The sequence below is a fragment of the Heterodontus francisci genome, chromosome 32 (genome assembly GCF_036365525.1).
Source record: "Heterodontus francisci isolate sHetFra1 chromosome 32, sHetFra1.hap1, whole genome shotgun sequence".
In the NCBI taxonomy this organism is placed as follows: Eukaryota; Metazoa; Chordata; class Chondrichthyes; order Heterodontiformes; family Heterodontidae; genus Heterodontus; species Heterodontus francisci.
The window spans coordinates 53,849,638-53,866,791 of NC_090402.1; the positions used below are offsets into that span (position 1 = coordinate 53,849,638).

Sequence of the window (17,154 nt, forward strand, 5' to 3'; positions counted from 1 at the left end):
CAATTGAATCCTGTCCACTAGTGGTTAACTCACAGTAACACCAAGCTAGCTAGTAATTATCAGATGCATTAGTTCAGGTAAAAATGGTTAACAGAATTGTGTTATTATGCCATATCAGTGTGAGACAGTGGGAGGGTTCGTAGCATATTTCAGAGTTTATATTTGTAATGTTGGATTAGTTTCATTCACTGTCCCATCAAATACTCCCAGGCCAAGTACAGCTCTGATTGGTTGGTGCATTCGGAGCATTTCCTGTCTGCAATCAGGGGGATCAGCTGCATCTGTTGCAGGCTGGTGCAACAGCAACTGGAGTAGTGCAGAGAGAAGACTGTGGAGAGTCTTGCAACTGGACAAGTAAATCCATCATGAGGAGGCAGGAAGGCTGCAACTCTTTTTGGAGAGGTGGGTGTTGGAGCATCTGAAACACTCTTTTGTTTGGGCTGATGCGGGAGGGAGAAGAGGCTGGAAGACTCAGGAATGGGGTGGTCAAAACCTCTAGGGTGCCCCTGTATTTGTGCTAACTTCTATCCTGCACACAGGGAGCTCCCTTCCCATCCCAAATGGCTGCTCGGGACAGCAGGAGTTGCCCGGGTGAAGAAAGTCTTGTGAAACATCGGAAGAGGAGAGTACCGGGCGGCTCTAGCAATTCTGCGCAAAGAAGCCTCCCCTGTTGGAAGACAACTGGAAGTTCTTGGACTAACTGTATTAAGGTGCTCCAATGACCAGTTGAGGTGAAGCCTTCCCTCACAGCCTTTCTCTCCCTTTCTCCACTTAGCCACCTATCCTCCCCTTTTCCTTCACCTTCCTACCCCTATCCTCTTCTACTCCCATACTATTTTGCTTAAAGGTTTTAAAAAACCTTGTCAATTTGTTTTGTTTGTTAGGGGTGGTGTGACTCATCGACCCTATGCCAAGCCCTTCTTCACCAGTGGTAGGGCCCTTTCGCACATATGTTGCTGCGGCAGCTGCTGCTGTTGCCCCGGCACCTTTTGCACGAATAACATCTAAGCATGGGGTCAAGAGCTACATCCACCCGAACATATTTATTTCATTTCATCTTAGTTTGTTCAGTTTGCTTACCCACTGTTTTTTATTTTCAGGTTTGCACTTGCTGCTGTTCAATATTCAGTGCATTAATACCTAATCTGTACTAATGCTTTGTCTTTCAACACACCATTAACATATTGTTTGCCTTTGCTCCGTGACCTTTTGGTCAGCTATGTGGCCTGGTCCAATCTACACCTCCTTTGTTATCTCTTGCCCCACCCTCACCTCACTTGCTTATAAGCTGTGACTTTTCTAATATTTGTCAGTTCCGAAGAAGGGTCACTGACCCGAAACGTTAACTCTGCTTCTCTTTCCACAGATGCTACCAGACCTGCTGAGTGATTCCAGCATTTCTTGTTTTTATAACGATAGAAGCATGTGTAAAAGCAATGGCCGAGATTGTCAGCCCCTCGGCCATTGTTGCTGCCTCTACAATGTGTGGGAAGGCTGTGTTTTTCCTGAAGACCGAGCGGGTGGTGTCCCTGGCCCTGAGCAAGGGGCTCACCATGGGCGGGACCTTTCTGCCAGTGGACCCCTGTAGCCAACTGTGCAGTGGGTCTTTCTGTCCAATATCCCACCCTTCATTCCTGGAGAGCTCCTCCTCCCCCACTTGGGGCAGGTAAAAACAGGGCTCACCCCAGTCCCACTCGGGCTTCAAGAGAACAGCCTCCGACATGTAAACTCCTTCCAGCGCCAGCTGTTTATGCAGCTGGTGCGGAAGAGGTCACGGAGGGCCAATTTAATGTGGAGTTCTGGGGGGGGTGGGCCCTACCGTGTCTTCTGGACCTCTGACAGGGAGCAGTACCATGACTGTAAGGGGGTGGGGCATGTTCGTAAGAGCTGCCGCAACCTCTGGGCCGCCAACTCCACCTCGGTGGCCCAGGGTGACGTCTCTGCACCTCCCCTTACTCTTCCGACACCTGTATCAACCAATAAACCACCACTCAGGCGGTTCCAGAGGCTGTGGTTTTCATGGCCTCCGGTTGGGAAGGGGAGACCTGTCAGGGTGGAAGAAAGGCACGCGCAAATCAAAACACCCGAAGGTGCACCCCCTGGACATAAAGCAACAACCTGAGCCTGAACTTAGTCCTAGGGCCGATCCAGGAGAGCCCACCTACCCCACGGCTAAGCACAGGCCCAAGGAGTCTGGGCAGGGGGGTGCAAAGGTAGAAGCAGAGGCCTCTATTGAGATAGAAGTCTCTGAGCCTCCGTACCTGTCCCGGAATAAGAATCTCTGCCTTCGGACTCTGCAGAGATACCTGTATGTTGAGCGTACTCCCAGATGGCGTGCGTTGGCGATGTATTTTTTCCGCCAGGGGCACTGCCTTCAAGACGTCACGCAGCTCCCGATGGCAAACGCGAGCCGCACCTCTTTGAGGGAGTTGCCTGTCTTTTACTGGGATCTATTCAGAGTCTGGAACATGGTCGCCTCCAGTCAGGGTGCTCCCCCACTGGCAGAGGAGACAGCCTTGGCTGTCTGGGCGGCAGGCTCTGGGGACAGACTGATGGGTGGAGGAGTAGCCGAAGCCCCCAGGACGCCCCTCATTGCGGGTGACGAGGGGGCTCGGAGATGTGGAGCACTCCCGGCTGAGCTGACACCCGCTCGACCGGAACTGCTCATCGGACCCAGGCCACGAAACCCTCGTTGGGAGCTGGTCCCACACAACCTGAGCCGCCTCTTAGAAGTGTCCTCTGTGCCATTCCACATGGCGCAGAGAGGTTTCCTATACAGGCTGCTCCTGCACACTCTCCACTTCCCGTCACCCTTGTCTGCCGCCCGGACACGCTGTGGCAGTCCATGTGCCATCTGACGGTGATGGTAAACCCCGGTGGAGGGCTCTCTACGTGGGAGTCTTCCCCCTCTACATCAGGGATCTGAGATGGAGGATGCTGGGGCAGTCCCATGCAATAGACTTTTAAGTGGGTTCATGGTCTCTCAGGCTGCATGTAGTTTCTGGAGCCTGGACAAGTCCGTGTTCCGCATATATGTGGAGTGTGCGAGTTTCCTGCCCCTGTTTGAGTATTTGAAGGGGCTGCTCCTCAAATTTTGGCTGCACTTCAGCCCCACGATCCTGATCTTTGGGCACCCGGTGTGGAGGGGGTGGGCTGGGAGGAGGATGTCCTCGTCGGTCTGCTCCTGGGCCTGGCCAAAGTGGCAATTCACAGGTCCAGGCTGCGGGGATGGGGTCCATCTGGCCTGATTGCCTGGTCCTCCTCCGAGGTTACATTCATGCCCAGGTGTCCCTGGAGAAGGAGCATGCGGTGTCCGAGGGTTCACTTGAGGCCTTCCGTGACCGGTGGGTATCGCAGGGGCTGGATTGCATTACAGATGCAGAGAATTGTATTTTAATTTGAGTTCTGTTTTTAATAAAGTTATTTATTTGAAATACATAAAAAAGGGGCCTGGGAAATAAAGGCCCCCTCGACAAAAATAAGGCCTGGGGTATAAAGGCCACTTCTTTAAAAAAAAAAGGAAATAAAAAAAAGAAGAAAAAAAAACAGATTAGATATAGAGTAAAGCTCCCTCCACACTGTCCCATCAAACACTCCCAGGACAGGTACAGCACTGGGATTGGCTGGTCAATTTGGAGCACTTCCTGCCAGCAATCAGGGGGAGCAGCTGCACCTGTTGCAGCAATTGCAGAGTGGAGAGTGCAGCAACTGGAGAAAGGTGAATACAGAGTGGAGGGAAACCATCAAGGAAGGCTGCAATTTTTCTGGAGAGGTGGGTGTCAGGGCACCTGAAAGACTATTAAGTTTAAACTGTTTGGGGGAGGGAGAAGAGGCCTGAAGACTCAGGGGTGGGGCAGCCAAATCCAGTAGGGGCCCCTGTGTTTGTATTGGTGTTTGCACACAGGGAGCTCCCTCCCCACCCCAACTGCCTGCTCGGGACAGCTGGAGTTGCCCGGGTGAAGACTGTCTTGTTAAAATCAGAAGAGGAGAGTACCGGGCGGCTCCAGCTGTCCCGGGCGAAGAAGCCTCCCCCAACTGGAAGACAACAAACAAGTTTGGACTAATTGTGATAAAGGTGCTCCAACTGGCAGTTGGAACAAACATCCTTTTCAGCCTTTCTCTCCCTTCCTCCACTCAGTCGCCTCAATCACCTATCCTCCCCTTTTCCTTTACCATCCTACGCCATCCTCCTCTACTCCCACTCCACCTTGTTTAAAGTTTGCTTTTTTTAAAAATTGTGTAAATTTGTTTTGTTTCTTGGGGGTGGACGTAGCTCTTAGACCTCATGGCAAGCCCCTCTTTGCCGGTGGCGGGGCCTTCCCGTTCATATGCTGCTGCGGCTGCTGCAGCTGCACCTGTTGCCCCGTCACCGTTTGCTTTATTAACAACGAAGCATGGGGTCAAGAGCTACGTCCACCCGAACATGACTATAGAGGCATGCGTGAAAGCAATGGCCGAGGTTGTCGGCCCTTCGGCCATTGTTGCAGCCTCTAAAATGTACGGGAAGGCAGTGTTTTTCCTGAAGACCGAGCGGGCGGTGTCCCTGGCTCTGAGCAAGGGGCTCACCGTGGGTGGGACCTTTCTGCCAGTGGACCCCCTGGAGGCCACTGCGCAAAGGCTCATTTTATCCAATGTCCCACCCTTCATCCCTGGTGAGCTCCTCCTTCCCCACCTGCACCATCTGGGGGAGGTAAAGACGGGGCTCACCCCAGTCCCGCTCGGTCTTCGGGAGAACAGCCTCCGACACGTGTACTCCTTCCGCCGCCAGTTATTCATGCAGCTGGCGCGGGAGGAGGTGACAGAGGGCCACTTCAATGTAGAATTCCAGGGGACGGCCTATCGCGTCTTCTGGACCTTGGACGGGGTGCGGTGCCATGTCTGTAAGGGGGTGGGGCATGTTCGTAAGAACTGCCCCAACCTCCCGGCTGCCAACTCCAACTCGGCGGCCCAGGGTGGCGACGCTGCACCTCCTCCCACCCCCACTACACCACCACCAGATACCATTCAGTCGGTACCGGAGGCTGTGGTTTTCACGGCCTCCGGCAGGGAGGGGGGTGACCGTCCAAGTGGAAGGAAGGCGCGGAGGAGAAATAAACATCGAGAGGCGCGTCCCCTGGATATCGTGACACTACCCGAGCCTGAGCTCAGCCCAAGGCCCGATCTCGGGAAGTCAACTTGCCCCAGGGCTGGGCTCAGGCCCAGGGTGAATAAAAAAGAGAGTGTGGAGGTGGAGGCCTCTGATGATATGGAGGTCTCTGAGCCTCCGCACACAACTGGGAAAAAGAGGAGAAGGCACCCCTCCACAGAGGTAACAAGGGGCCCTGAGGCGCAGGGCCCATCTGTTGGAGGGGAACTGTCTCCTGTTTCGGGTCCCCAGGTTTCCCCTACCGCCACCACCAAGGCTGCAAAGTCCGGGCAGGTGCTCCCTATTCCTCAGGATGGAGGGGAGGGGATGGCCCCGGTATGTGAGGCCCCTCCTGAAGGAGTAAGTGGGGCCCTGCTTGTGGTGGGGGAGCCTGGGGAAGCCGCCCATTCTGCCACTGCTACTGGGTCGGGTGTCCTGAATGAAGGGGAGGGCGAGGCCCCAGAGGGTCGGGCCTCCCAGCCGGAGTCCACCACCAACCAGGAGACACCCGACCCAGTTAAAACTGAGAATGCTGCCCCATCTGCTGGGCCTGTGGGTGCTGGCGGAGCGGGAGATAGCCTCCTCCCTCCGCCTCCAGTCTCGGCTCCGGCTGGTTTCCCGGAGTCGGGAACTTCTGTCTCCCCTGGACCACTCATTGCCCTGGGGACGGAGGTGGAGGGGGGTCCTGAACCGCTGGTGCCTACAGGCTCCAGTTTCACAATAGAACCCAGAGAGGACTCCTCCGCCATCGATCCTGGGGGTGGGATCGTGACGGAGGCGGGACCAGCTGGCGTGGCCGGGACGTCCGCCCCACAGTGTGTGGTAGATGTGTCGGCCGCTGGCGGTGACGGCCCGGAGGAGGATGGGGATTCGGTGCGGGGCACGGAGGATGATCTTGATTCCATCGCCAGTGAGGTGGTGGAGTCCCTCGTGCCTCCCACCGAATCTCCTCTCATCCCCACGGCGGAACTCCGGGATTTCCTCGCGGCTTGCAGGGGTTGCCGCAATAAAGTTCAGCTGGCCCTCGACCGTTGGTCGAATCTGGCGCTGATCATCCAGTCCGTCCGTGCCGCCCTTAAGATAGCGGGCAAGCGCGCGGACGTGAAACTGGTTGAGAGGCGCCGTTTTAATGTGTTCCTCAATGGGTTGCTGGGGGAGTGGAGGGCCAGGTGCACTTCCACTCCCTCCTCACAGTGAGGTGTTGGTGACGGGTTTTAAGTACCTTTGACATGAAGATAACCATAGCCAGCCTCAACATCAACGGCAGCAGAGGGGCTCACCGCAGATTTCACAATCTCTCAGTCCTTAGGGAAGGGAGATACGCGGTGAGCTTTCTGCAGGAAACCCACACCGTTCCGGGAGACGAAGCCACCTGGCTCCTGGAGTGGCAGGGTGGGGTCTACATGAGTCACCTCACCCCTATTTCTAGTGGGGTGGCTATCTTGTTGGCCCCGACTTTTCAGCCAGAGATCTTGGGGGTCAAGGAGCTAGTGCCGGGCCGCTTGCTCCACCTCGCCGTTCGCCTGGGTAGCGTGCCGCTCCACTTTGTGAACGTGTACGCGCCCAGGCCCGGCGCGTTGCAAGCGCGCTTCTTTGAAGAAGTGTCCGCTCTCTTGAGCTCCATCGATAGCGGCGAGTGCATCATCCTCGGGGGGGATTTTAACTGCACCCTCGAGGTGGGGGATCGCTCCGGTCCCCAGCGCGGCCAAGCGTCGGTGGAGAAGTTGAGGGGACTGATCAGCTCCCTTAACTTGGTGGACGTCTGGCGGAATCTCCATCCCGACTCCAGCGCCTTCACGTGGAGGTCTGGAGGAGGGGGGTCGCGAATCGACCGCCTCTACATTTCGCAGGCGTACGTCTCCCGCGTTTCGGCGGCCTCCATGCGGCTGGTGCCGTGCTCGGACCACCGCCTGGTGTGGGTGGAGTTCACTCTGCTCCGCACGCGGGCGGGGTCCGCGTACTGGCACTTTAACAACCGGCTGTTGGAGGACGTGCGATTTCGGGACTCATTCTGTCGATTCTGGGCCGACTGGAGAAGGAAGCAGGGGGGCTTCCCCTCCTTGAGGCTATGGTGGGATGTGGGCAAGACTCACATCCGCGTCTTCTGTCAGGAGTACGCGAAGGGGTCGACCAAGAGGCGGGAAGCCGAGATCGGGCGCCTTGAGAGGGAGGTGCTCGACTTGGAGTCCCGCCTCGGTCATGCCGTCATGGACCCGGCTCTGTGGCAGGCGTACAAAGAGAAGAAGGGCGCGCTGAGGGACCTGCAGCTCATAGGGTCCCGAGGCGCGTACGTGAGGTCGCGGATCCAGATCCTGGAAGATTTGGACCGCGCCTCTCCCTTCTTCTACTCGCTGGAAAAATGGCGGGGGGTCCGTAAGCAGCTCGTCGAGCTGCTGGCCGACGACGGATCCTCCATCACGGATCCGGAGGGAATGGGCCTCCTGGTCCGGACTTATTACAGTGCGTTCTCTCCGGATCCGTCCAGCGAGGATGCGCGCAGAGTTTTGTGGGAGGACCTGCCGCAGGTCAGCCCGGAGGGCGCCGAAGGATTGGAGGCTCCGCTCACGTTGGCGGAGCTGACTGGCGCCCTCCACCAGCTCTCGAGGGGCAAATCCCCAGGGCTGGATGGGTTGACCGTGGAGTTCCTCAGGGCGTTCTGGGACGTCCTGGGGGACGATTACGCGCGGGTCCTGGGGGAAAGCCTGGCGACCGGGGAGATGCCCCTCTCGTGGCGCAGGGCGGTCATCGTCCTGCTGCCGAAGAGGGGCGATCTCCGCCTGCTTAAAAACTGGCGTCCGGTCTCCCTCCTCAGCACGGATTATAAGATCTTTGCCCGGGCTATGTCTACCCGCCTGGGCTCCGTGCTGGCCCACATGATCCACCCCGACCAGTCCTACACGGTCCCGGGCCGGTCCATCCAGGACAACATCCACCTGGTCCGGGACCTGATCCATCTTTCCCAGAGGACTGGTCAGTCGGTCGCCTTTCTCTCCCTCGATCAGGAGAAGGCGTTCGACAGGGTGGATCACGATTACCTTTTCGGGACTCTGCGCGCTTTCGGACTCGGGCCGCATTTCGTGGCCCGGGTTCGACTTTTATACGCCGCCGCAGAGTGTCTAGTCAAAGTTAACGGGTCCTTGACGGCGCCCCTTCGCTTTGGGAGAGGAGTGCGTCAGGGGTGCCCCATGTCCGGCCAATTGTATACCATCTGCGTGGAGCCCTTCCTGTGCCTGCTTCGCAGGAGGTTGACGGGATTGGCTCTGCGCGAGCCGGCCATGCGGGTCGTCCTCTCGGCTTACGCCGACAACGTGCTCCTCGCAATCACAGATCCCGTTGACTTGCGGAGGATGCGCGACTGCCAGCAGACCTTTTCTGCTGCGTCCTCCACGAGGATCAATTGGGAGAAATGTTCCGGACTCCTGGTTGGTCAGTGGCGGGTGGACTCCCTGCCGGAGGAGATGACACCTTTTGCGTGGAGCACCACGCACCTCCTCTATCTGGGAGTCCACCTTAGCCCCGCTGAGGAAGCCTGGCCGGCAAACTGGCAGGAGTTGGAGGCGAAAGTCACCGCTCGGCTGGGGCGCTGGACAGGACTGCTCCGAGTGCTTTCCTACAGGGGCCGAGCGTTGGTCATAAACCAACTGGTGGCCTCCATGCTGTGGTACCGGTTGGTAACTTTGGCCACGCCCCCTGTATTTGCCACCAAGATCCAGAAGAAACTCGTCGATTTCTTCTGGGGCAAGAGGAAACACTGGGTCTCTGCCGCGGTCCTGAGTCTCCCGATCGAGGAGGGCGGTCAGTCGCTGGTGTGCGTCCGCACCCAGGCTGCGACTCTCCGCCTTCGGACCCTGCAGAGATACCTGTACGTCGAGCGTCCTCCCAGATGGTGTGCGCTGGCGACGTATTTTTTCCGCCAGTGTCACTGCCTTCAAGACGACACGCAGCTCCCGGTGGAGTCCGTTAGCCGCGCCTCTCTGAGGGAGTTGCCTGTCTTTTACCGGGATCTTTTCCGAGTCTGGAACATGGTCGCCTCCAGTCAGGGCGCTCCCACGCTGGCGGAGGAGAGCGCCTCAGCTGTCCGGGCGGCCGACTCCGGGGACGGTCCGGCGGGCGGAGGAGTAGCCGAAACCCCCGGGACGTCCCTCACTGCGGGTGGCGAGGGGGCTCGGGAGTGCGGAGCGATCCCGGCCGAGCTGACCCCCGCTCGGCCGGAACTGCTCATCGGACCCAGGCCCCGAAACCCTCCTCGGGAGCCGGTCCCGCACAACCTGAGCCGCCTCTCGGAAATGCCCTCCGTGCCATTCCAATCGGCGCGGAGGGGTTTCCTGTACGGGCTGCTCCTGCACACTCTCCACTTCCTCGCCCTCGTCAGCCGGCCGGACACGCCCTGGCGGTCCGTGTTGCCATCTGGCGGCGAGGGGAAACCCCGATGGAGGTCTCTCTACGCGGGAGTCTTCCCCCTTTACATCGGGGACCTGGGGTGGAGGGTGCTGCACAGAGCAGTCCCGTGCAATAGGCTTTTAAGTAGGTTCACGGACTCCCAGGCCACCTGTACTTTCTGCGGCCTGGACGAGTCCGTGTTCCACATTTATACGGAGTGTGCGAGGTTGCAGCCCCTATTTGAGTATCTGAAGGGGCTGCTCCTCAAATTCTGGCTGCACTTCAGTCCCACGCTCCTGATCTTTGGGCACCCGGTGCGGAGGGGCATGGGCCGGGAGGGGGATCTCCTTGTCGGTCTGCTCCTGGGCCTGGCCAAGGTGGCAATTCACAGGTCCAGGTTGCGGGCCGTCGGGGGGTCCGTCCTCCCCGATTGCCTGCCCCTCTTCCGCGGTTACATTCGCGCCCGGGTGTCCCTGGAAAAGGAGCATGCGGTGTCCGCCGGTACGCTTGAGGCCTTCCGCGACCGGTGGGCACCGCAGGGACTGGAGTGCATCGTCGACGCCGAGAATGGCATTTTAATTTGAGTTTTTGTTTATTTACCTGGTTTTAATAAAGTTATTTTAAAAATATAAGTGTGTATATAAAGGGGGCCTGAGGAATAAAGGCCCCCTCGACATATAAAAAAGAAAAAAAAAAAAACGGGGTTAGATGCTTCTGTACAGAGATTGGGGAAGGAACAGGGACAGATCCTGCATAGGCAGATATAAAGCGCAGCTGTTCATTACAAGTCAAACAGTAACAAATGAAAACAGCTCGAGGGAGAGGCTGTACCTGACATTAACATTCATAATTTGTTCAAACTGATCCATGGTTGTGGTTTCGATGGTCCCCATGTACTGTATCCCCGCATTGTTCACCAACACATCTAGCTGGCCATAATGGTTCACTGTTTCCTCAACCAGCTTCTTCACAGTTGCCTTATCAGTCACATCTCCAGTGAGCAGTAGGGGCTGTTAAGGAACAAAATGAAACACTCAGTACACCTCGAGAAATTGAGCAAACCACCCCACCACCCCGCGCCAGCTGCTTGTAGGAGTTGGTACTGAGGTGGGGAAAGGGGGGTAGAGAAGAGTGTCTCAGGGAAATTGAACTCAGTGCCCTGAGTAACAGTGGGGGAGTTCAGCGAGGCTGTCCTACTCCTGATTGCTATCCAGTCGCATTGTGCTGCAGAGAGCAAGAACAGGATCCAACTTGGCTATTCACACACTTCAGATTTTTAAATATTATTTGTTCATGTGATGTGAGCATCACTGGCCAGGCCAGCATTTATTGCCCATCCCTTATTGCCCTTGAGAAGGTGGTGGTGAGCTGCCTTCTTGAACCACTGCAGTCCATGTGGGGTAGGTACACCCACAGTGCTGTTAGGAAGGGAGTTCCAGGATTTTGACCCAGCGACAGTGAAGGAACGGCGATATAGTTCCAAGTCAGGATGGTGTGTGACTTGGAGGGGAACTTGCAGGTGATGGTGTTCCCATGCATTTGCTGCCCTTGTCCTTCTAGTTTGTAGAGGTCGCGGGTTTGGAAGGTGCTGTCGAAAGAGCCTTGGTGCATTGCTGCAGTGCATCTTGTAGATGATACACACTGCTGCCACTGTACGTTGGTGGTGGAGGGAGTGAATGTTTGTAGATGGGGTGCCAATCAAGCAGGCGGCATTGTCCTGGATGGTGTTGAGCTTCTTGAGTGTTGTTGGAGCTGCACCCATCCAGGCAAGTGGAGAGTATTCCATCACACTCCTGACTTGTGTCTTGTAGATGGTGGACAGGCTTTGGGGAGTCAGGAGGTGAGTTACTCGCAGCAGGATTCCTAGCCTCTGACCTGCTCTTGTAGCCACGGTATTTATATGGCTACTCCAGTTCAGTTTCTGGTCAATGGTAACCCCCAGGATTTTGATAGTAGGGAATTCAGCGATTGTAATGCCATTGAATGTCAAGGGGAGATGGTTAGATTCTTTCTTGTTGGAGATGGTCATTGCCTGGCTTGTGTGGCATGAATGTTCCTTGCCACTTATCAGCCTAAGCCTGGATATTGTCCAGGTCTTGCTGCATTTCTACACGGACTGCTTCAGTATCTGAGGAGTTGCGATTGCTGCTGAATATTGTGCAATCATCAGAGAACATCCCCACTTCTGACCTTATGATTGAAGGAAGGTCATTGATGAAGCAGCTGAAGCAGTCTGCTAGTGCGCACAGGAATAGGAGGATTGATCGATTGAACAGATGTAGGAGGGGCGGCAGCAGCTTTCTGAAGCATTGGGACCGGTTCTGGGGCAGGTGGGACATGTACAAGATGGACGGGCTACACCTTAACAGGACCGTATCTAACATCCTCGCAGGGAGATTTGCTAGTGCTGTCGGGGAGGGTTTAAACTAGCTTGTCAGAGGGATGGGAACTGAGTGGTAGATCAAATTGGAAGGAAGTAAAGCTGGTAACAGGAGGTAGAAAAGTAGCAAGTGACATTAGAAGGCAGGCGAAACAAAGGTGAGCATCAACTAGGCTTAGAATACAGAATGTCAAGAAGTCAAGGTTAAGGGCATTCTACCTGAATGCACGCAGCATTCACAACAAGGTAGATGATTTAACGGCCAAATAGAGGTAAATGGGTATGATCTAATTGTCATAACGGAAACATGGCCACATGGTGACCAAGACTGGGAACTGAATATTTAAGGATATTCGTTATTTAGGAAGGAGAGGCAAAAAGGAAAAGGAGGTGGTGTTGTGTTGATAATAAGGGATGGGATCAGTACTTTAGTGAGGGAGGATCTCCGATCGGAAGAACAAAACGTGGAATCTGTTTGGATGGAGCTAAGAAACAGCAACGGGCAGCAAACATTGGTAGGAGTTATTTATAGGCCAGAAAACAATAGCGGTAGTGTGGGGCATGACATTAATCAAGAGATTAGAGAAGCATGTAGCATAGGTAATACAGTAATCATGAATGACTTCAGTTTGCATATGGACTGGGTAAACCTAATGAGCACTAATGCTGTGGAGGACGAGTTTCTGGAACGTGTTAAGGATGGTTTTCCAGAGCAGTATGTTGAGGAACCAACTAGAGAACAGGCTATTTTTGATCTATTATTATGTAATGAGAACGGGCTAATTAATAATCTTGCTGTAAAAGAACCTTTAGAGATGAGTGACCATAATATGAATAATATAAGAATTTTATATTATGTTTGAAAGTGAGGTAATTCAATCTGAAGCCAGGATGTTAAATTTGAACAAAGGAAATTATGAAGATATGAGGGGAAATTGGCTGAGCAGGATTGGGAAAATACATTGAAAGTATAACAGTACATAGGGCAATGGATAGTCTTTAAAGAAATATTACATAGTTTACAGCAACTATACATTCCTTCAAGGTACAAAAGCCCCAAAAGTAAGGGCAGTCAATCATGGATAACAAAGGAAGTTAAGGATTGTATAAGATTAAAAGAAAAGGCCAAAAAAGTTGCCAGCAATAGTAAGCGTGAGGATTGGGAGGATTTTAGAATACAGCAAAGGAGGACAAAGAAACTGATAAAGAAAGGGAGAATAGAATATGAATGTAAGCTAGCAGAAAATATAAAAACGGACTGTAAAAGCTTCTACAGGTACGGAAAAAGGAAACGATTGACTAAGACAAATGTGGGTCCATCACAGGCAGAGTCAGGAGAATTTATAATGGTGAATAGAGAAGTGGCAGAGAAGCTAAATGATTACTTTGTGTCTGTCTTCACTGAGGAAGATACAAGAAATCTCCCAGAATTAGAGATCCAAGTGATTAGGGGGAAAGATGAATTGAAGGAAATTAGTATTAGTAAGAAGGTTGTATTGGAGAAATTAATGGGGCTGAAAGCTGATAAGTCCCCAGGACCTGATATTCCACATCCCAGTGTGTTGAAAGAAGTAGCTATGGAGATAGTGGATGCATTAGTGATCATCTTCCAAAATTCTGTAGATTCTGGAGCGGTTCCTGCAGATTGGAAGGTTGCAAATGTCACTCCACTATTTAAGAAGGGAAGGAGAGAGAAAACAGGGAATTACAGACCTGTTAGCCTTACATCAGTCATTGGGAAAATGCTAGAATCTAAAGGATGTGACAAATGAACACGTGGATAATAATGATCTGATTGGGCATAGTCAGTATGGATTTATGAATGGGGAATCATGTTTGACAAACCTGTTGGAGTTTTTTGAAGATGTTACAAACAGAATTGGATAAAGGGTAGTCAGTGGATGTGGTATACTTGGATTTTAAGAAGGTTTCTGATAAAATCCCCCACAGGAGGTTGGTTAGCAGGTGCAGCAAGCAATTAGGAAGGCTAATGGTATGTTAGCCTTTATTGCAAGAGGATTTGAGTAGAGGAATAGTGAAGTCTTGCTTCAATTGCTTAGAACTTTGGTTCGACCACATCTGGAGTATGTTGTGCAGTTTTGGTCCCCTTACCTTTGGAAGGATGTTATTGCCATAGAGGGAGTGCAACAAAGATTCACCAAACTTGTTCCCGGGATGGCGGGACTGTCCTATGAAGAGAGATTGGGGAAACTGGGCCTGTTTTTCAAGAATGAGAGGTGATCTCATTGAAACCAACAAAATAGTTAAAGGGATAGGCAGGGTAGATGCAGCTAAGATGTTTCCCCTGGTTGGGGAGTCTAGAACCAGGGGACACAATTTCAAAATAAGGGGGAAGCCACTTAGGACCGAGATGAGGAGAAATTTCTTTACTCAGAGGATTGTGAATCTTTGGAATTCTCTACCCCAGAGGGCTGTGGAAGTTCAGTCATTGAGTATGTTTAAAACAGAGATTGACAGATACAAATGACATAAGGGATATGAGGATAATGTGGAAAAAAGGCATTTAAGTGGATTATCAGCCATGGCAGAGCAGGCTTGATGATCTAAACGGCCTACTCCTGCCCATATGTTTCTAAGATGGTTGGGCCTAGGACACTACCCTGAGGGACTCCTGCAGTGATGTCCTGGAGCTCAGATGATTGATCTCCAACAACCACAACCATCTTCCTTTGTGCTAGGTATGACTCCAACCAGCAGAGTGTTTTCCCCCTGATTCCCATTGACCTCAGTTTTGCTAGGGCTCCTTGATGCCATACTCGGTCAAATGCTGCTTTGATGTCAAGGGCAGTCAATCTCACTTCACCTTTTGAGTTCAGCTCTTTTGTCCATGTTTGAACCAAGGCTGTAATGAGGTCAGGAGCTGAGTGGCCCTGGCAGAACACAAACTGAGCGTCACTGAGCAGGTTATTGCTAAGCAAGTGCCGGTTGATAGCTCTGTTGATGACACCTTCCATCACTTTACTGATGATTGAGAGTAGGCTGATGGGGCGGTAATTGGCTGGGTTGGACTTGTCCTGCTTTTTGTGTACAGGACATACCTGGGCAATTTTCCACATTGCAGGGTAGATGCCAGTGTTGTAGCTGTACTGGAACTGCTGGGCTAGGGACGTGGCTAGTTCTGGAGCACAGGTCTTCAGTACTATTGCTGTTGTCAGGGCCCCTAGCCTTTGCAGTATCTTCAGTTGTCTCTCGATATCATGCGGAGTGAATCAAATTAGCTGAAGACTTGCATCTGTGATGCTGGGGACTTCAGGAGGAGGTCGAGATGAATCATCAACTCGTCAACAAGATTGTTGCAAATGCTTCAGCCTTCTCTTTTGCACTGATGTGCTGGGCTCTTCCATCCTTGTGGATGGAGTTTTTGTGGAGCCACCTCCTCCAGTTAGTTGTTTAATTGTCCACCACCGTTCACGATTGGATGTGACAGGACCGCAGAGCTTAGATCTGATCCATTGGTTATGGGATCGCTTAGCTCTGTCTATCGCATGCTGCTTACGCTGTCTGGCACGCAAGTAGTCCTGGGCTGTATCTTCACCAGGTTGACACCTCATTTTGAGGTATGCCTGGTGCTGCTCCTGGCATGCCCTCCTGCACTCTTCATTGAACCAGGGTTGGACTCCTGGCTTGATGGTAATGGTAGAGTGGGGGATATGCTGGGCCATGAGGTTACAGATTGTGGTTGAATACAGTTCTGCTGCTGCTGATGGCTCACAGCGCCTCATGGATGCCCAGTTTTGTATTGCTAGATCTGTTCAAAATGTATCCCATTTAGCACGGTGGTAGTGCCACACATGATGGAGGGTATCCTCAATGTAAAGACGGGACTTCATCTCCACAAGGACTGTGCAGTGGTCACTCCTACCAATATTGTCATGGACAGATGCATTTGTGGCAGGGAGATTGGTGAGGACGAGGTCACACACAGAACATTTAGAAAAGCTGAACGCAATCAAACAGAGTCGACATGGTTTTGTGAAAGGGAAATCACGTTTGACAAATTTGCTAGAGTTCTTTGAGAATATAACAAGCAGAGTTGATAAAGGGGAATCGGTAGATGTAATGTATTTGGATTTTCAAAAGGCATTCGATAAGGTGCCACATAAAAGATTATTGCACATGATAGGAGCTCATGGTATTGGGGGTAATGTATTAACATGGATTGATGATTGGTTAACTCACAGAAGACAGAGTCCGGATTAATGGCCCTTTTTCAGGTTAGACAGGCGTAACTAGTGGAGTGCCACAAGGATCAGTCCTAGGGCCTCAATTATTTACTATCTATATTAATGACTTGGAGGAGGGAGCAGAGTGTAATATATCCAAATTTGCTGACAATACAAAAAGAGGTGGGAGGGCATGTTGTGATGAGGACATAAGGAATCTGCAAGGGGATATAGATAGGTTGAGTGAGTGGGCAAAAACTTGGCAGATGGAGTTTAATGTAGGAAAGTGTGAGGCCATGCACTTTGGTAGGAAGAATCAAAAGGCAGACTATTATTTAAACGGAGAGAGACTCCAAAAAAGTGCAGCACAGAGAGATCTGGGTGTTTTTGTGACTGAAACACAAAAAGTTAGCATGCAGGTGCAGCAAGTAATTAAGAAGGCAAATGGAATGTTGGCCTTTATTGCTAGGGGGCTGGAGTTTAAAAATAGGGAAGTCTTGTACAGGGTGTTGGTGAGGCCGCACCTGGAGTACTGTGTACAGGTTTGGTCTCCATATTTAAGAAAGGATATACTGGCATTGGAGGCAGTTCAAAAGAGATTCACTAGGCTGATTCCTGGGATGAAGGGGTTGACTTATCAAGAATGGCTAAACAGGATAGGCCTTTATTCATAGAGAGATACAGCAATGAAACAAGCCCTTTGGCCCACTGAGTCTGTGCCGACCAATAACCACCCATTTATACTAATCCTACGTTCATCCCATATTCCCTACCACATCCCCACCATTCTCCTATCACCGACCTACACTAGGGGCAATTTATAATGGCCAATTTACCTACCAACCTGCAAGTCTTTTGGCTGTGGGAGGAAACCGGAGCACCCGGAGGAAACCCACGCAGACACAGGGAGAACTTGCAAACTCCACACAGGCAGTACCCAGAATTGAACCCGGGTCGCTGGAGCTGTGAGGCTGCGGTGCTAACCACTGTGCCACCATTAGAGTTTAGAAGAATGAGGGGTGTTCCCTTATCTGAACTATGTCCCTATTCAAGATTCCCCCTCGAGTGGTAGATGTTGAGAAGAT

At 52.5% G+C, this 17,154-nt stretch overlaps 1 protein-coding gene across 2 annotated transcripts in view; it reads right to left on the reverse strand.

Moving 5' to 3' along the window:
• zgc:101858 (uncharacterized protein LOC449555 homolog) overlaps positions 1 to 10,519 on the reverse strand; it is a 30,824-nt gene extending 20,305 nt beyond the window's left edge. For both annotated transcript variants that reach the window (XM_068011977.1, XM_068011978.1), the window contains exon 1: positions 10,337 to 10,519. In XM_068011977.1, the coding sequence (XP_067868078.1) occupies positions 10,337 to 10,398 (62 nt within the window). In that variant the 5' untranslated portion in view covers positions 10,399 to 10,519. The remainder of the gene's footprint in view (positions 1 to 10,336) is intronic.
• Positions 10,520 to 17,154: the final 6,635 nt, after the last annotated feature.